Source organism: Dendropsophus ebraccatus, chromosome 12 (assembly GCF_027789765.1).
Source record: "Dendropsophus ebraccatus isolate aDenEbr1 chromosome 12, aDenEbr1.pat, whole genome shotgun sequence".
NCBI lineage: Eukaryota > Metazoa > Chordata > Amphibia > Anura > Hylidae > Dendropsophus > Dendropsophus ebraccatus.
In genome coordinates, this window is record NC_091465.1 from 34,935,850 (window position 1) to 34,957,148 (window position 21,299).

Here is a 21,299-nt window from a genome sequence, read left to right on the forward strand (position 1 = left end):
CTTTTGCTGTCTTCACTGTGTTTCCCTGACTTTCTTTATTGTACAAAGTAGAGTTTTGCATGGGTATATTACGGGCACCCTTATTGAGGCTAAGGGCTTAAAGGGGTATTACCATCATAACATTGTTATATGTATAGGGTACATCAAGTAAAATACGCTTGCAGACATTTATTTACCAAATGTGACACCTTCTCCTGATATCGCCGCACTTTCCCTCTTATTGTTAACAGCTTGTTGTTTGGGTTACCGACCACCACTCTGCTCTCAAAGTAGTGGTCTGGCCAGTGTACAGTATATATAGCTATAAGTCTGGCTTCACACTGCCTTAAAAATTGTGAAAAAGTCAAAGAAAAATGGCATGTTTTTTTTTTTTTTTTTCAAAAAAAGCCAGTGAACAGATGTTAGCTGGATGCCAATGGAAGTTTATGATCTGCCTAACACAGTGCTTTTTCTTGCGGGTGACGTTTTTCTCTCCTTTATGGTGTTTTTGAGGCTCTTTTTTTTTTTTTGCCAGCTGTGGTATTTTTCTCTAATGGGAATGGGAAAGTTCTGGTCATCTCAAAAAAGTCATTGCTGTATTTATGGTGTTTTTATTCTGATGTTTTTGTACCATTTTGGTCCAGCAGCTATGTCACACGATGGCGGAGTAAATGGAAGTTCAGCCATCTTGGTGCACACAAAAACAGGTAAACTACAAAAAAGATTATTCACACATTAAGTTAAAAGGCCAGAAAAGAGGCAAATGCATGGGGGGAAAAAATGCCATGCGCCGCATTGGCTTTTTGGAGGTTAGAAAAAGTGTGAGAGCACCCTAAAGTAGATGTATACATATATACGATATATACGATAGATAGATAGATAGATAGATAGATAGATAGATAGATAGATAGATAGATAGATAGATCAGTCTGACCACGGCTTTTAGAGGAGAGTAATGGTTGGTAACCTAGATAACATGCTGTCAACAATAGGAGGGAATGAGATGGCATATTAGGAGAAGAAGGCACGTTTGCTAAATGAATGTATTTGCAAAAATAGTTTACTTGACCAGTCCTATAAGTTTCAAGGGGTACTGGAGTTAAAAACACACTGGGGGAGATACAGTATATCAAATATGGTGTAAAGTCTAATTGGCTCAGTTGCCCCTAGCAACCAGATTCCACCTTTCATTTTCCAATCTGTGAGGAATGAAAAGTGGAATCTGGTTGGTTGCTAGGGGTTGCCAGTTTGATAAATCTCACCCAGTGCTCTTTGCTGCCACCTCCATGCCAGGGACTGTCCAAACCAGGAGAGGTTTTATTTGGGGATTTGCTACTGCTCTGGACAGAAAGTGCCACTTCCTGCAGGACATACAGCAGCTCTGATAAGTATTGGTAAACTTGAGAAACTTTTAAATATAAGTAATTTACAAGTCTGTATAACTTTCTGCCATCAATTTATTTAAAAAACAAACAAACAAACAAACATTTTTTCCCTCCAACTATGCTAGTTGAGATGGGAATACCCCTTTTATTGATCTTCCATTGGGGAAGCACCCTTAACTTAAAACATAGGCACAAATATACATGCTTGTGTGAAATTGATCTAACAAAAATATTAGGTATACTCTGATATCTCTTAGAGTTTCTTAACCCTTTCAAGACTGGGCTAATTTTGGCATTAAGGACCATCTACACTGCAATATGATATGTCTGTTATAGGCAAAGCTTATCAGGCTATGATACAAGAGGTGGGCTCCGTTTATCATAGCAATTATCGTTGCTGTGTGATCACTCCGCACTGCCTTAATGGTGAACAGAGGGAGAATTCTTCATTTGGTATGCCATATAAATGCTGTGATCGCACTGCTCACCAAAACCTATATGGATAACCGCTGCAATCTGCGCTCGTCCCAGGTCTCGGCAGTTGCAGTGGGTACTCGGCTATCACTGACAGCCAGGGCCAACGTGGATGGCACAGGCACAACTTCTGTGCTTGTGTTATCCCAGTCAAATACTGGCATGTCCATCGGCAGAATCTGCTGTTTAAATAGGATGTGCCAATATGTGATTTTGCAGAAAGGCGTAAAGGACTAGGAATGAGCACTACGCAAGCATGCTTAAGCCTGATTGTTCAGCATTTAAATATTGGTGCCTGAAGAAGATGGAGGCAGCCCCAGGGAGTCTGAGTTGGGGAAAGCATGGATGCTGCCCATGGCCTATGGCTTTATGTATGTTTTCCAGGCCATACTTGGGCTGCATGCATCTTCTTCTCAGCCACCGGTATTTAAATGCCAAACAATTGGCCTTGAGCATACTTATGTTGTGCTCATCTCTGTTAAAGACCTTTTATAGGTTCTGAAAAATGTAAGACACTCGGGACCAGTAAACTATATACAATACTTTAGTCAGAACTTTTTATGTACAGCTTAGTAACAGCCTGGAGCTTCAGTACCACATAAACCACACATAAGAAACCACAGGAAATACAACTCTCTGTATAGTTTGCCGTCCTGTCACTCTACTATATTACATTAAGCACATACGTCTTATCATGTTCGCCAAAGGCTCTGAAATTCAGTTAACAACCAAATAAATTCTCGACCATAGCAGACAGCATTTGTAACAGACAAGGTTGACTTCCAATTAAGACATAATCACGATGGCTGAGGAGCAATATATATATTATGATTACCGTACAGCGATTCCACATAAAACTGTTTATAGCATTTGTAAAATGTTGTGCTGCATAGTCAATAATTCATGTGTCTAAATTAATCAAATTTCACAGCAAGATGTCGAGTGAACTGCATAGCTAAAGTACCATAGGTATGATAAGGCAAAGGGCTTGATTACATATACTTTATAGTTGGAATTAAAATTCAAGTGAAAAATTGGATTGCATGGCTCTTATTGCTGCGCTCATGAATTATACAACTATAAGAAATAATGTGGAGATTGGAAGGTAGGAAAAACAAAATACTGCTAGAGCTGGTTATAGAGAGTTGCAAACAAGGCAATTGCCCACAGTCAACATTAACCAGGTAATAGAGAACAGGACGGCACACCTCTACCACTAGGATGGGTGCTCTTGTAGCAATAGGTTCTTCAACCGATTATCATTGATATATAAGCCACGGCACACCAATTTAGAATGCAGGTGAAGTAGTTTTATTTACAGTGTAAGTAGACAAAAAAGTCTTTACTCCAACCAGGGTAAGTAAGTAGTTACAAAATAGGGATTAGCGAACCGAACCGTAACGAACCAGATTCGTTACAAACTTCGCAAAAAGTTCAGTTTGTCACCGAACCCAACTTTGAGAAAGTTCGTAACGAAACTGGAATATTCGATATTCGTACGCATATCTCCTGATATTCGAATATTCAATCCCATTAAAGTCTATGGGAACAAGTATTCGATTATTGAAAAACATCTATTCCATCACTTGGAGGTTCATTAAGTCCACAATGACACCTCAGGAAATTATGTCAACACCACTGGAATGCAACTGGGACAGCAGGGGAAGCATCCAGCACCCCAAAATCGCAGGTAATAAAGTCGATGTTATACAGGTGAATTACCTGGTTATTAAAGGGTGTATGAATATTTTATAGGTACAGCTGGTCGGCTGTATTATGTAGCACGTAGCACTTGGTAAACAGAGTGCCTTATAGTAGCACAGCAGCCTGCTTGTACCTCCCTGTGTATTTATGTATGACGTAGCAGCACGTAGCACTGGATGAACACACGTACTACTCTTTTTTTTAGATCGAGACGTCTAGCACGTATCAGCAGCACAAAGCACTTGGTCAGCAGAGTGCTTGCACTACCATTTGTAGATTTGCTACTACATATTTGAATGGAAACACCCAGTAGCCTTGTTTGCTGTCACTGAATGGAAACACCCAGTAACCTTGTTTGATGTCAAAGAATGGGAACAGCCAGTACTATTGTTTGCTGTCAATGAATGGAAACACCCAGTGTCCTTGTTTGCTGCAATGAATGGAAACACCCAGTACTCTTGTTTACTGTCAATGAATGGAAACACCCAGTAGCCTTGTTTGCTGTCAATAAATGGAAACACCCAGCGACCTTGTAGGCTGTCACTGAGCGGAAACACCCAGCGACCTTGTTTGCTGTCACTGATTGAAAACACCCAGTAGCCTTGCTTGCTGTCACTGAATGGAAACACCTAGTAACCTTGTTTGCTGTCAATGAATGGGAACACCCAGTAACCTAGTTTGCTGTTACTGAATGCAAACACCCAGTAACCTAGTTTGCTGTTACTGAATGCAAACACCCAGTAACCTAGTTTGCTGTCACTGAATGCAAACACCCAATAACCTAGTTTGCTGTCACTGAATGCAAACACCCAGTAACCTAGTTTGCTGTCACTGAATGCAAAAACCCAGTAACCTAGTTTGCTGTCACTGAATGCAAACACCCAGTAATCTAGTTTGCTGTCACTGAATGAAACACCCAGTAACCTTGTTTGCTGTCACTGAATGCAAACACCCACTAACCTAGTTTGCTGTCACTGAATGCAAACACCCACTAACCTAGTTTGCTGTCACTGTCACTCGCTCATCACTAGGTGTGAACTTAGCCGAAATGTCCCTCTTTGACCATGCAGAAAGTTGTGAGGTATGCAGTCATATTACTCACCGCGACATATCTCTTTATTCGAAGCTCGGTCAGCATATCAGTGCTTTTTAATTTTAAATCCGACCATTTTCGCTGGATTTGCTGGATTTCTGTATAATTTTTAACTTATATTGGTTAGGGTTTTTCACACATCCCTGTCTTAAATCATAGTCCCTGTCATCAAAGAACTGGACCATGATCTTTAATTCGGGCCTGGTGAATGGAGCAGCACTCTCTGCCATGTTTCCTGTCTACTGCTGTGCACACTGCAATGGTCGCATGAATGTCATGTATGCGTCGCACGAACCTCGTACACATCGCTACACGTACACATATCGTACGTATATACGCATGCGTAACTAACTGTTAATAGCTGGTTTATACTGCGATTTTGTGGTGTCAGATGCTTCCTCTGCTTTCCTAGTTGCATTCCAGTGGTGTTGGCATCATCTCCTGAAGTGTCATTGTGGACTTGGTGACCTCCAAGTGGTCGAATATATGTTTTTCAATAAGCGAATACTTGTTCCCATAGACTTTAATGGGATCGAATATTTGAATATCAGGAGATATGCGTACGCTTATCGAATATCCGAATATCAGGAGATATGCGTACGCTTATCGAATATTCAAATATTTCACTCAGCAAGGTTCGTTTTAGGTTCGGTTCATACGAATCCGAACTTCACTAAAGTTCGCCGAATTGAACCGAACTTTTCAAAAGTTCGCTCATCCCTATTACAAAGATATGAGAACAAAATGGGTACGACCTTTCGGTCCTAACAAGGACCTTCCTCAGGCATAGGGGTCTCTGTAATGGAGGAGAAGCAATCCTGGCCAGGATTCGTTCAGCTGCATTCTAAATTGGTGTGCCGTGGCTTATCTTTCTAACATTTACCAGGTAGTCCTCCAAGACCAGGAAATCCAGGAGTAAGCGGTGTATTGGGATATAATAATTACTCCCAACCTTCTTTATGCTTTACTTTTGTCAAACTATTCCTCATGCCTGGCCGTTGACTTTCAGACTGCTGCCTTTGAACTGTGCTCCAGGTGCCTGGAAAAGCTGGATGCAGCCCTGGTAGAAGTTTCCCAGGACTGCATTAAATGACAACTCCCACAAATTTTTTTTAGCTTATTTAAAACACATTACAAAGTTATATAACTTTGTAATGTGTGTAAATAAGCTGTCTGGCCCCCTTCCCCCACTTTCCGACCCTCGACCGGCAGTCGGCGCACCGGCAGCCTTTTCTCTCCCATGGACCTGGAAATGACGGAGATGGCGGCCGGAGGTGACGGAGACACGGACGGCGGACGATTTAAGTGGAGATCGTCACCAGAGGGATGGTGAGTAGGGTGTGTGTGTGTGTCTGTGTTTTTTGTTTTTTTTTGCAGGTCCCGCGGGAGTTGTCCTTTAAGCCTTTTCTACCATGAGAACAGTGAATCTGTGGAACAGTCTACCCCAGGATCTGCTCACAGCAAAAGCAAAGGAGGGCTTCAAAACAGGGTTCTTAGATGAAAATAACATTAATGCATATGTATAGAATCTACTCATCATCCATCCCCCTTCCCTCCATCCATTCCCTCCTTGTATATCCCTCTTCCCTTTATTCAATCTTTTTTCAACCGCATTTACTATGTTACTATGTAACTTTACTACTATAGAGTTGTATGCTTTACTGCTATTAAGCTGTATGTTTTACTACTATAGAGCTGTGTGCTTTACTTTTATAGAGCTTTATGCTTTACTACTATAGAGCTGTATGTTTTATTACTATAGAGCTGTATGCTTTACTACTATAGATGCAGATGTGTAATCAGGCGACTACAGGACCAAGGGTCAAATCCACACCAGAATACGGTAAGCGCAGGAGTATACACATTTGCACACAGCGGTGCAGCCAGGAATCATCCAAGGGTAGATGGCGTAATAAGTATATGTTCTTTTATTGCAACGCGTTTTTGCCCTATATTGTCCAACATGGGCCTTTATCAAGCATCTATCTACTACTATAGAGCCGTGTGCTTTACTACTATAGAGCCGTGTGCTTTACTGCTATTGAGCTGTGTGCTTTATTACCATAGAGGCGAATGCTTTAGTACTATAGCGCTGTGAGCTTTACTACTATAGAGTTGTATGCTTTACTACTATAAAGCCATGTGCTTTTTTACTTTAATTACTACTTGTTCACACAATGTATATTTTCATAAAAGTACGGCCGTTGTTGCCGATTGCACCAATGGCCATGATTAATATGAAAATATACGTTACCTTGCCTCTACGGAATCCCGGCCGGAGCGTATACACATAGTACACAGGATGTTAGTTTTCTGCGGCTGCTATTCAGTAAATTGTGACCGCAGAAAACCCTGTCAGTGCACACTATGGAGCAAGCAGCTTAGATGCACCTGCATCAGAACTCTGCGGCCCTAAAGATCATCCGGCCTGTACTGCAGTACCGGCCGGGATGATTTTTCTGAGACGGGCCGTTCCGTGACCCGGCCTGGTCACAGAACGGCTGGTCTCTTACATTGTCTGAACATACCCTAAAGCAAACAACTTTTCTTAAAAGAAAATATTGCCTTCCATCACCGTTCTCTGAGCTCTGTTAATGTTGCATATTTCTGTGTACTGAGCTGTGAGCTGTGTATTTTTTTTGTGCTCATCTGTAGGTTTTACTATTTTGGGGTAGCGCTTGTACTACAGCTGCTGAATGTGTGTGCATATAGAAAGAGCTGTCAATCACTAAGCAGGACCACCCACCTGACCACTTAGCCCAGCATGAACAGAATGATAGTTTAAATGAATAATTGACAAGTTATCCTGGCACTTTTCTACAAAACTATGTATTACTCTACTCACCTATATTTGTTCTATGCCCTGCAGAATAGACTAAATTCCCAATGTGACAGGATCCATTTAAATATCTAAAACTGGGGGTTAGGAAGTAAGAGATATGTAGCAGAAGCATGTTTTATTGCAGAAGCATGTCCCTTTATTCTCTTGATGTTAGTCACTTTCCTGAGCTATTATCATCCACTGATATACAGCGTGAGCATTTTGAACAGCAATTCTACTAAAAAGCTATAGTACGTCAAATGAGTAATTTTTTTTTGTGTCTTTAATTGTTGTGCTAACTTCACAATGTTCTCGCATAGTTCTTTTTTATGTAAGACTTCAGCAATCTTCCTGTTGAATTGATAGACCTGCCTGTGTCAGCAGTACCTTTTACATGTAGCAATTTTATGCCTACCCTGCAGTCTAATTCCTAGGCTACATTGTATATCTAGAAGTTTCACATGGATTCATATTAAAGTGGTTGGATGCTTACAGCAAGAGCCGTGATTTGAATATCACTGAACACTGTGTAGGACTGTGGTGCAATTACATTTACCGTTAGGCAGTAAAATGATTGCTGTAGAATATACATATATATATCTCCAGGTTTAAGGCTGGAACCACCCAGAGCAGTTTTTTTGGGAGAGAAGCACAAGTCCTCCCCTCATATTTTTCATCCCATTTGAATCCACATCTAGAGTTTTGGCACAAAAACCCCAGTGGCTGAGTGTTTCCAGCCTACCGTATTTTCCGGCGTATAAGGCGACTGGGCATATAAGACGACCCCTGACTTTTAAGAAGATTGTCAGGGGTTCGCCTTATACACCAGAAAATGTTAACCTCTGCCTTACCACAGCCCTGCTGCAGTCAGGCAGGGGTTAACTGCAGCTAAATTTAAAAAAAAAACACTGTTCTCGTTGCAGGCAGTGTGACGTACACTACCTGTGCCAGAGACGGAGATGGCCAAACCTCTTCCGGGAAGCCGAGCATCTTAGAGAGGCTCGGAGAAGCTCGGCTGCCGGGAGAGCTTCGGGAGAATGAGAGAGGCTTCGGGAACTTCCGGCGCCTCTCTCATTATCCCGAAGTTCTCCCAGCAGCAGAGCTTCTCCGAGCCTCTCCGAGCCTCTCCGATGAGACGCTCGGCTGCCCGGGAGAGGTTTGTCGATCTCCCTCTCCGTTGCAGGTTGTGTACGTCACACGCCTGCGCTGGGAACGGTATGGGAGGTGCGCCGATGCCGGGAACAGGCCCCAGGTGAGTTAAATGTTTTGTTTTTTTATAGTGGTTGCTATGGGGCTATTTTTGAGCCCCCTCACCTTATAAGGGTGACCATACCCGGCGTATAAGACGACCCCCAACTTCTAAGAAGATTTTTCAGGGTTAAAAAGTCGTCTTATACGCCGGAAAATACGGTAATTGTAGCTGCTTAAAATAATGTGGTTTTTATTTTTCTGTTACCTAACTGCTGCAATATTTCAGTGTACTTTTTTTTGGTTGTTGATAAAATAAAACATCTGCTAGAATTCAGCATGGCAGTAGGGGGTTTCCTAATAGATAAGGTATCTTTAATTCTTATGATGAGATAATAGACTTTACTCACCACAAATAACAATCTGCCTGAAACCTAAACTGTCTGTTTTTTTCCCACAGTAACCAAAAGCTTACCTTTTATATCTTGATGTGCCCCGGTAAAATGAAAGCTTAGCTGTGATTGGTTTTTGGTTTCAGATAGAGATGAGCGAATCACTGATCTCAATGAAGTGAAGCACTTTGTTTGATCAGTGCTCCGCTCATCAAGCCCCAAGCCTGTCAGCGCTGCTCCACTCTCTACCACACTATACTGCTCCACCCTGGGTGCCGGGGAAAAAATGGATCCAGTCCTGAAAAACTGGGAGAAGTTTTCCAGAATTGGATCCAGCTTTTCCCGGCATCCTAGGAGGAGTGACAGGGAGCGGAGCAGCGCTGAAAGGCTGGGGGCTTTGAGCGCTGCTCAAATAAAGCCCTTCGCTTTGTTGAGATCAGAAACTCACTCATCTCTAGTTTCAGGCCATTTTTTCTGCATTTTTTTTTCACTGAAATACTTTTCAATATGTTGCTTGTAATGAGGAAATCCCTGTAACTCTGAGTTCTGGTTTCAGGCAGATTGATAACTCTAAGCAACCATATTACTTCCTTCCCTCAGCAAAATATTATGTTATCCCTACAGAGGATGTTTTCTCAGCTTTATTACTTCTTAACAAATGCAAAACCAAGTAAATTCAATATAAATAGTGTTGAGCGAGTGTCAATACTTGACTTAGCACCCCATGGTGCTGGGGTGCTAAAAAAAAAAAAAACTTTCAAAAGCTTTTAATTTGGTAGCCAGAGGGTTAAACGCCTCCACTTAACTCCTTGGGGGCCACATTGAGTAGTTTGGCCAAGAGTAAGATCACATAACACGTCCAATTAACCCCCTGGTGAACAAATAGTTCAGTCTGGCCCCAACTGGTTAAATGTTGGAAAGAAAGGGATTAACCCTCATGGTATCACAGCATACAGCATCTTCTCTCTTTGGTTCCTTCTAATGCAATAAGTCAAATTGCGGCTGAGGCGGGACACCCCACTGCAGGAGTCCCACCACAGCTTCTGATTGGCTCATTGTGTTAGAAGGAACAGAAGAGAGAAGAAACCCATACAGGGAGCCCAGGACTGTCAGCTGTGTGTAAAATTTGATACAAGCATAAACAAAGTGGGAATTTTAGAAACAGAAAATATTGAATCCTTAAAGGGAATCCTTCATGTGCAATTTACACTCCCGACTTCTGACACTGTTAGACAGCTGTTAGGTCAATGAGTTATATGATACCTTTCACATATCCGTCTGTGCCTCCAGAATGTAGAAACAACTTTAAATCTATAGTACAAAGAGTCAAAGAGGCTTTCCTAGGCCCTTGATCTGCTGCAAGCTGTAACACCTCCTAACACTCCCCTCCCATACTTGACCCTGCTTGGAATCATCTCAGGTGTCATTAAAGCAGGGAGGGGGTGAGAGGGAGCATTCCAGCAATGAAAACTTCATTGTTTATGGCAAAATAATGGGAGGCGTAATGGTATCGTAAATTGTTTAAACAGTGGATAACACGTTTCAGGGTCATCCTCTTCATCAGATCCAGTTGATGGATCTGACGAAGGGAGTGACCTTGAAACTCGTTATTCACTATTAAAATGATTTACAATACCACTACAACTCCCATCATTTTTCTGCGAGGAGTGCGCTTGCCAAGTCGTTCAGCGCCGGGACACCATGGGATCTCCGCATGTCGGGACCTTCTACTACAGTCATTTGCTAAAAATTTAAGGTTGACACACCACTTGTATAAATAAAAGCCTAAATATATCTAAAATGATAAAATGTTTTAGTTGCTCTTTATCTCTTACTTCAGTATATCGTAATGGTCATAATAATTTCTCTTAACTTTTTTTTTCTTTTTTACAGAAAATGTTCGTCATATAAAGTCCCTATTGTGAAACAAGAAGAACAATCTCTCCCAATGTCTCTTACCTGTCAATGCTGATGGCACAGAGATTAAGGATACTTGCTGTACACATCATAACATCAAGGGTGACAAAGATATCACAGTGGATACGACTAAACCGCCACTCGCCAACCACCTAAGAAGTAGAAAGAGATGCGAGAACAGAAAATCAATAGTGCAGATGTTTATCTGATGAAAGAGAATTAAGGTTTCGAGTGGCTGAAAACCAAAAAAAAAAAAAACCCTGTAAGAGGCTTATGTAGTACATTCTTACCAGCAACAGATGTGTGTGGAGATAACAATGGAGATAGGTTGCTATAAATGGACTTTTATTGTGTGACATAAAAATGCCCTGCAATAAGAAGGAGGGCAAAAGGGTTGAGGTTACATGTTCTCTTGAAATCTTGAGACAAACTGAAATCCAGACAAGCTTTCACAGAAATAGGTATTTTAAGCGAAAAGTAAGTTGCAGAGGCGGGTAGATGGCACATAGGAAAATAAAACAAAGGATACTCTTAGCTGATGATTGTCTAAAAAGTTATAAACACATGTTTTACTTCTAAGCTCAAGGCCTGGGCCCAGAGCACAGGCTTATTATTAGCCATAGAGAGGCCAAAGTACAGTGTAGGTCCATACCGGGGGCATGAGGCCACCTCATCCCTTGGTGGGATGGTTCACACTATTTGCAAATGGTAACCAAGAGCCTCATTATTTTTATGTAGATTTTTATAAGCAGTTGGGGGACTGCTTTTAACGTTTTTTTTTTTTTGTTGTTGTTTTCTTTAGATATATCTCTGTATCGGGTCTGTATCTTGCCATTAGGGGCGAGCTGTTGCATTTTTTTGTGTTTTTGTGTGTCTGAAATTTGGACCATAGCAACGTGCTCCTGCCAAGTTTGAATAGTGTTGTAGGAGAGCTGACCAAATTGGTCTTTTTGCCTGTATCCCAGATGGGGGAGTGACTGCCTCTTCTTGGTCGTGCACTCCACCCATCCCACCCAGGTGGTTGTTTTTGCCAGTATTACATGGATCCTGCATGTCCAGAGCAAAAAAGGAGAAATTTTGGCAGCCCATCTATGACTCTGTTGACACTGCAGGTTGCACGCTGCTTGTGGCTTAAGTACAGACAAAAAACAAAAGGTGCACCAGCAACCCACAGGTGCAAGGGCTTACCGTATATACTCCTCCCAGCGTACACATGGTAAACACCTGCTCTGTAGATATTAAAAATTAAAATATGCCCAGAGCCAAGGCTTATTATTAGCCATAGAGAGGCCAAAGTAAAGTGTAGGATCCATCCCGGGCATGGGGCCACCTTATCGTGGTGGGATGGGTCACACGGGGGATTTTCATATCTGTATTGGATCTGTGTCTTTCCATTAGCAGTAAGCTTTTGCATTCTTTATGTTTTTCTGGGCTGCGGTGTACATGCCTCCTACCCTCCACTCCTTCTTGCTTTGCATTATTTGTACAGGGCTTTGCCTTTAGCACTGAGTCTTTTACAGCAGTCATGAAGGACAAGAAGCGGTGGAGGAGGTGAAAGTTGTGCATGCTACAGCATGGCCTTTACGACTGTTGATCTTAGAAAAAAAAATATGATTTTATAACTTTCCAACAGCCATCAGCTAAGAGACAGGTATAATTTGTTTAATCACCATATCAACTATCTGGCAATGCTTGCTGCTCTGAACATGAGGTAGAGCTAGCAAATTTATTTATTTATGTATATTATGTAAAATAAAAAAATAAATAAATCCGCAATGCAGGTATCCCCCCTCCCCTCCTCTTTAGCCGCCAGTAATCAAATGCTGCACACTCTAGTTACAAAGTTTCTGAGCAACCTCATAGTTCACTCATTTCTACAGGTTAGGTTTACTATTAGAGATGAGCAAACCTCGAGCATGCTGGAGTCCATCCGAACCTGAACTTTCTGCATTTGATTAGCGGTGGCTGCTGAAGTTGGATGAAGCCCTAAGCCTATGTGGAAAACATGGATATAGTCATTGGCTGTTTCCATGTTTTCCAGACAACCTTAGAGCTTTATCCAAGTTCAGCAGCCCCAGCTAATCAAATGCCGATCGTTCGGTTCGGATGGACTCGAACCCGAACCCGGTTCACTCATCTCTATTTACTATGTTAAATGAACAAGACAGAGAAGGAACCTGAGAACCTTCAAATTGCTGGTTCCAGATAACTCAGTCTCTTCCTCAAAGGTAAATCAAAGCTTCTTTCCCATTTCTGACCATCCACAAGGTTTTGGGCACCTATCTATTGGGCAAATTCCAGTACATCTACTGCCGTATGTCCAGCAAGAATATGTCCCCAGATTTAAAGGGAAAAAAAACACACCTTAACTCACCCTTTCACCACTCTAAATGGTTAAAATAAGTAGGTAGACTAATCTGCATGTGTCTCTTCTATGGGTCCTCTATTTCTTGATAATCTGCTAAATATATATCATTGTCAAAGCCAATTCTACGTTATTTAATGGAGACAGAGAATGTGAAAAAAATTATCATATGTGTGATGAAAATCCCTAATCTTTTTTTTTTTACGAAGTCACATGATGTCTTTCATATCGGAATAATCTGGATTTGTGAGTTTCAATTATCCACATTGTCTGCCAATGCTGGTGATCTATGGTTACAAATATTTCTGGCAGGGACCTTATCTTACCTTATTATTACAATGTATTTGATTACATTATGCATTTATCTATTGATCATTTGCAGAAGATCCATTTGTAAACAGATGAGATGCTTGACTGGGGTTATTCATGAACATCGGGGCATTGACACACTAAGAAATTGATTAAGCGCCAGATTTAATAAATGTGTTCTTGTGTGTAATAGTTATAAATATTCCTCAATGCATGAAATGCTTATGAGAAATGTTATCACATGGCTGGGCTGGCTCATTTATTCTGTAAAAATATAGAAGCAAGGGTCTTGAAAGCTGCGTGCCCTTTTATAAGACCCTTCACCAGAAAGTTTGGTCCCTTTTTCTTGCTGTCATGTTAACAGAAGTTGTCCAGGATACCGACAGCCACTATCAGCTATAACATCGGTAGCTGGACAGTGATAGGACTGGTGGTTGGGACCTGGTAAGTATATTTTAACTACTTTTATGTCTCCCTCTGGCATTCCACATGTCTCCAGGGCTTTGATTGTTAATGTGTGTTAATGCCAGAAGGAGTCGTGTACATTTCGCTCGGCAACTCCGCCTTCTGTCCTCGCTCCTCTGCGCTGAACATGGAAGTGAGAGTGGGATGCAGCGGTGCCGAGCAATGTGGGGGGATAAAACAACCCAAGTGTCATTGTGTTGTACAATGTTGTAGTATCTGGGACAAACATCTAGTTTGTTGTCTCTTTCCCAAAATTAAAGCTTTGCGTATACTGCTTTTTAAAGAAGCAGTTCACTTTTTATTTTTTTCGCCCCCCCGGGTAGCCGCTGTCAAGTATACTTACAGAAGATGATCGGTGTCCCGTTCCCGTCGGTCAGTTCCGTCCCGCGGTGCCGTTCACATCGGGCACGCGCTCACTTCCGCCGGCTGCTGCGAGTCCTCTTCTCTGCCCAGTGATTATACGCCGGAAGTCACTCGCTTCCATGCATTCTCTATGGAAGCGCGTGACTTCCGGCGTTCAAATGACAAGGGAGAGAAGAGGAGTCACAGCGCCGGCGGAAGTGAGCGCGCGCCCGATGTGAACGGCACCGCGGGACGGAACTGACCGACGGGAACGGGACACCGATCATCTTTTGTAAGTATACTTGACAGCGGCTAACCGGGGGGGGCGAAAAAAATAAAAAGTGAACTGCTTCTTTAAGGAATCCTTTAACATCTAATGTGATCCCTTGATGTTATGACCTATCATGGTTTATGATGTATGCTTTTTGTAATAAAACTTAAAAAAAAAAAAAGACATTTTTTTTTTCTGTGAATGGCATCAATAAGCAGTCCCCTCTGCTGCCACCAATGATTGTGTTTGGAGCTACAGGGATATCTAAGCCCTGCAGTTTCTGATCTCCCTGCTCTGATCTGCCCAGCGTTACAGAGCAGGCTTCCGTTCCCCCTATTGTATATTCTTATATACAGTACACGGGGAAGGCTTCTGATATAATCACTGTGTCCGTGAGTCTCTGTACAGTGAATGGTAATTGCTATCACCTCTCACTAAGCTAAAACCACTAGCAGAGCAGGCGATCCTAGTAATCATCACTGCTCACTATGCAGGAATTGCCCCACACCATGATTATATTGGCAACCTTCCCCTGTACTAATATTCAGTGCATGCTGTGATAAGAAAATATACATAAAAGAAGCTGGCGGGGCACATTGGAGACCTGTAAAAAGACACAGACAGGTAAGTATAGGCTCACTTCTGGATAAAAACACTGCTTTCACCAGAGGCTGCTGTGTGGCAAAATGAACTGGGTTGCCAAACACCAAGGTTCATATCTGTAGCCAGGGAGAAATTTACAGATCATGCTGCTCTAGGCATTTGGACTGAATACACACCATGTGGCTATGTTCCCAGAACGTCTTTCTTTTTTTTTTTGGCCAATTTAACATTCTGCCTGCCTCACTGCCTCAATGTTAAGTACAGGGTGCCCCCACTCTCCACCGCTCTCTACTGAAAGAATGTCAATTCTTTCAGCAGAGAGCTGTGGAGGTGTCCTATACTTGGGGCAGTGAGGCGGGTGAAATCCCAAACGTTGAAAATATCTGCCTGTTTTCCACAGTGTGAATGGGCCCTAACACTGCCACCCTATGTAGAGGCTATTGGGTGCCAAATACACTCCTGACTGGAGAAAGGGACTACCTAACATGTGACAACTTACATCACCCTTGCACCCAGTGGGATTATAATCTAATTTTGCGAGCTCCTGTGCTGAATACAAAATAATAGTAATTTAACCTATCATTATTGGAGTGCGTGAGAAAAGTAGAGTACCCAGGGGAAACCCATGCAAACTTTAAATCCAGGACGGCAGGGCTGCAGAACAACAGTGCTAACTACTTAGCCACCATGTTGTCTTTCTAGAGAAAAACTTGAATTTGGAACGGTGTATATTATACATAAGGCTTTGTGCAAGAACAGTATTTTTTGTTTTTGATGAGTACTGACTGTCCTGTCTTCTAATATTGTTCTCTCTGTCAAATCATTTAATTTCTGCCTCTGCAACACTGGAGTGAATTATTGAAAAATAACCATTGTAAATGCGCTATATAAAACCAGACCGCTGAAACAGAAGGATCAACTCAAGAATGAGAACAGATCAATTTGTTTAAGGTGAAAGAGACAAGAAGCTGACACCGACAACTTATAAGTGAATTATACAGTAAGTGTAATATTTTATTGAAACTCCAAAAGTGAAAATGCGTCAAGCAAGTCACATTATTTCCTTCTTTTACTCTTTATTTTGTTGAATTTAGATTAAAAAAAAATTCTGCAACAAACTCTTATTGAGATAAAGCACCCAGTTTATCAGCATCCAAATCATTCCTTTCAGTAGATGGATATGTTCACACAACGTCAAAAAAAAGGCAAAAGGCAGACGCATTTTCTATTCAAAAAGACGTGTGTTATTGCTGCAATGTAATTGACTTCAATCCAATGCATTCAAGTCAATGGGATGACGAACGTCCAATGCATACAGTGTATGGCTTTGTTCCCACAGCGTAGCTTTTTGTAAAAGTACGGCCGTTGTTGCAATCGGCAACAACGGGCGTACTTTGTACGAAAGGACACGCTGCCTTAACCTCTATGGGATCCCGGCCGGAGCGTATACACATAGTATACGCTCCGGCCGGGATCTCTCGTGGCGCTGCAAGCAACTGACATTTCAGTTTTCTGCGGCCGCTATTCAGTGAATAGCGGCAGCAGAAAACCATGTCAGTGCACACTGTGGAATGAACGAATCCAGCCACTCACTCTATAGTGTGAAGTGGGGAGTTCTGATGCGGGCGCGCAGGGGTGCATCCGCATCAGAACTCTGCGGCCCGAAAGATCATCTTTTCAGAGACCGTCCGGGTCATGGAAAGGCCGGTCTCTTACGCTGTGGGAACATAGCCTATAAAACATGGGTCTCAAACTAGCGGCCCGCGGGACAACTGCGGCCCTCGGGACCTTAGTTTGCGGCCCCCACCTCAATGGTAAGTTTACTGTAAGTGCGGCCCGGGGGTGCTCCGGCAGAGAGCTGCACTGCACATGTAACTACAAATAGAAGATAGATGTGCCGTGTTTCTGCCGGAGCACCCCCTCCTCCCGGGCTCTGGCAGAAACACGGCACATCTATCTTCTATTTGTAGTTACATGTGCAGTGCAGCTCTCTGCCAGAGCGCCCCGGCCCCCTCCTCCCGCAGCGCCCCGGCCCCCTCTTCCTGCAGCGCCCCGGCCCCCTCCTCCCGCAGCGCTCAGCTCCACTCCTGCGCGGCGCCGGAGCAGGACGTCACCCGGACCGCACATCCAGCCAATCAGTAAGGGGACGTGCGGCCTGGGTGAAGTTATGCCCCGCCGGCCCTAAGGTAAGAGTACTCTCGGCGGGGGGGGTGTGGGGGAGAGCTGGGGGTGATAGTGGTGTGTGGGGGAGGGCTGCATATCATAGTTCTGTGTGTGTGTTTGTGTGTGTGTGGGAAGGGGGCTGGGGGTGATAGTTCTTTGTGTGTGGGGGGGGGGGGCTGGGGTTGATAGCTCTCTGTGTGGGGGGGATTATAGTTCTCTGTGGGGGGGGCTGGGGGTGATAGTTCTGTGTGAATGAGGGCTGGGAGTGATAGTTTTGTCAGGAGGAGGGCTGGGAGTGATAGTTCTGTGTGTGGAGGAGGGCTGGGAGTAATAGTTCTGTGTGGAGGAGGGCTGGTAGTAATAGTTCTGTGTGTGGAGGAGGGCTGGGAGTGACAGTTCTGTGGGGGGGGGGGGCTGGCAGTGATAGTTCTGTGTGGAGGAGGGCTGGGAGTAATAGTTCTGTGTGTGGAGGAGGGCTGGCAGTGATAGTTCTGTGTGAAGGAGGGCTGGGAGTAATAGTTCTGTGTATGGAGGAGGGCTGGGAGTGATAGTTCTGTGTGTGGAGGAGGGCTGGGAGTGATAGTTCTGTGGGGGGGGCTGGGAGTGATAGTTCTGTGTGTGGGGAGGGCAAGGGGTTTAAACAGATGAAAAGATAAAAACATTTGATGACATTGGAATGTTTTTGTAAGAGCTTTTCTTGTGGAAAACCTGTTGCGGCCCAGACTCTACCTCCAGCGGCCCCCGGGTAAATTGAGTTTGAGACCCCTGCTATAAAATGACGGACATTGTCTGTGTGGAACGTCAAAATAATGATCATGACGTTACTTTTTAGTTGTTCACACACAGTTTTTCTTTTGTCCCCGTCCTTTCACCGTTTTTTACTATTAAGTTCGATGGACTTTTTAATTAAAGATACACCCAAAGGGCAATGAGTACACCTAAACTAGAATAATGTACCAACAGCCGTCACTGACGGGCGGCCAATCCTCAAAATACAAACTCAAAACTCAAAATGACGGACATTTATGTTTCTTTTCTAAAAACAGAGAGGGAAAAAACATTGTGAGAACATAGCTGATAAGTGTTCATATTTATACGACTATATTTTTAACAGAAGGATAAATAAGTCATAGCAAAATACAACTATAATTAAAAATAAAAGCAAAATACGACTATAATTTTAAGTAGAAATAAAACAATGTGTAAACAGGGGGAAAAAAGTTTGGTGCCCCCCTCCCCCCCCCAAAAAAAAAAACACAAAAAAAAACAGGTGGTAAATAATGAGCATATTTAATATTTGGACAGTCGTAATGAATTTCCCATAGACTTTAAAAGAGCACATGATTACATTGAAAATACGGCCATATTTTCCCCTCAAAATTATGTCCGTATTTTTGTTATTGTTATACTGTGTGTGAACCTAGCCTTATAGAAAAAAAAAATTGCCTCCCCTCCCATTGGTGTACACTCTGGAAAAATAAATACAGTATGTAGCATGAACCATGAAAAATTATTGTTAAAAAATACACAAAATAGAATATGATCTACAACTGTATGTAGTCTTTGTAGTGAACACTGCTTTATTTTATTTGAAACACTGACCCTGAAATCCCTCGAAGAAAGAAGTAGAAACTTTTAACACACCAGGGACTAGGATGATTCTGTCTATATCTTTATATGTCACCTGAATTATCTGTCACCTGATAGCAGTGCCCGGTACGAGAGATAACTCAACTTTTGTCCATTAAACCCTCAAGATTTGGGATGAGCGAATATTGAAATATTCGAATATTCAATATTCGTTCGAAAATCTCCCGAATATTCGATCGAATATTCGATCCCATTAAAGTCTATGGGAACAAGTATTCGATTATTGAAAAACATCTATTCGACCACTTGGAGGTAAAAACCTTAAGCTGGGGGAATTGAACACTTATCGAATATTTATCTAATGTTCGGCGAACTATTCAATAATATTCGATAGTTTGAATACTGTACCTTACTATTCGATCGAATATCTATTTGATCGAACAGTATTCGCTCATCACTACTCAAGATGAGGGTGCTGTTGTCATGACAGTCATAGGGCTCAAATAGGATTGTTTGGTTGTCTTCGATACCATCCAATATCAGTAAGAATAAGAATATACTCTAAGGCTATGTTCAGAACAACGGTTTTCAATGTATTTAGGCCCCGTTCTTGAAGGAACTAGATTTTGAGGTGAACATACGTACGTAGGCTCAGATTTATAAAATAGTGTAAAATGTAGACTGGTGTAAACTGCCCACCGGAACCAATCACAGCTCAGCTTTCATTTTACCAGAGCAGAGAGCTGGGCTGTCAGAGTTCTCTTTCTGCTTGCTCTCAGTGAATGCAGACATATGTACCTGTCATTGTGTCACAGCTCTGTATATTGTAAGTGTTATAGATATATTTAGAGTCTGGATGGAGCTAGAATGTTTTCCTTCATGGTCAACAAGCAGAGATCTAAACCTACACTACACCCCCCACCCTCGGTAAACAGATGCTGGTTATTCAGCACATAGCTACACCATGCGTGCATCAGCTCTGCTACATCATTAGCTGGTATGGAATACATACTGGGGTGATGCAAAATCAGTGAAAAAACTGTCCTGTGTGTACTGTGCCATAGTAATGACAGCATTGGGCAGGAAAGAAAGCTAAGGGGGCAAGCACACAAATGGATCAATCAGGGAAATACATGATGGGAAATGTAGTTTCCTATATTGTTATAGATCGAGTTTTATAAAAACGTGTAACTCAAGTATGGCAGCAGCTAGAAAGACAGGAGATGGCTGGTCTGGTGAGTAAGCATTCTATTTTTTCGCTCTTAGGTGGATAACTCCTTTAACAGGTATTGTGACAATTTGAAGAAATACCATTTTTTTAACATACAATATATGGTAAAATAAAGGTTGCCGCCAAAGTGTAATAGCATCTTTTGCTGGCGGCAGGATACGCTGTAAAAATCCTGACGCTGCGCTTTCTGTACAGGCGCGTGCTGGAGACAGAATTCTTCCGGCAGCGTTGTTGATTGCGTTGCAAGAATTCCTTCTCTGGCGCGCCTGCACAGGGAGAGCGGTGGCAAGGTTTTGACAGCATATCCTGCCGCCAGCAAAAGATGATAGCTACCTTTTAAATATGCCCTAATTCGGCTTTGCTGATGGAAAAAAATAAAAAGGTTATTATATAGATTGTAAAAAGCAAAAAACAAAAGTGGGGGAAAAAAATCAGTAGGAAGGGATTAAAGAGTCTTCAATCATGATTTACCAGATACCTGAAAACAGCTTGTCTGTAGACAGCATTGTTTCACATGCTCCTCGTCTGTACAATGTATGAAAGTGACAAGTGATTTCAAACAATTATTTTGCTTCCAGTGAATTATATCTGTCAGGCTACAACCACGTCTATATAATCTTTCAGATAAATTATTAACAGACAAGCAGTTTTTTTTTTTTTAAAGATGTCAAAAAAGACACATTTCTGTTTTTCTCTCTTCACTAAATCATATTATATTGTAATTTGTGGGAGTGATGAGGAAAGATGTTCCAGTTGCAATTGTCCATAAAAAACAAAAAACAAAAAAAAAAACATTTTTGATTGAAAATATATGTGGGTCAGAATCCAAAGAAATCTGGCAGAAATAAAAGGGGTAATTTCATACCACCCACTGCATATTGCAATGTAACTTTACTACAGTCTTTGGTTTTTATTCTAGCTTTTTAGACAATCCCCATTGTTGTGTTCATATTGGGTTAAAGGGTTTTTCCTAGACAATTCCATAGGGAAAAATGTAAGTTGAAAAG

The 21,299-nt window shown here is 42.2% G+C and overlaps 1 protein-coding gene across 2 annotated transcripts in view; it reads right to left on the minus strand.

Annotated features, from left to right (window-relative positions):
• DRD2 (dopamine receptor D2) overlaps nucleotides 1–21,299 on the minus strand; it is a 94,801-nt gene that overhangs the window by 36,773 nt on the left and 36,729 nt on the right. The window contains exons 1-2 of one of the 2 annotated variants that reach the window (XM_069949046.1): nucleotides 11,244–11,735; nucleotides 10,996–11,105 (exon numbers count right to left, since the gene is read on the minus strand). In XM_069949046.1, the coding sequence (XP_069805147.1) occupies nucleotides 10,996–11,105; nucleotides 11,244–11,312 (179 nt within the window). In that variant the 5' untranslated portion in view covers nucleotides 11,313–11,735. Of the gene's footprint in view, nucleotides 1–10,995; nucleotides 11,106–11,243; nucleotides 11,736–21,299 lie in introns of those variants that run through there. The other variant, XM_069949045.1, reaches the window with a different exon arrangement.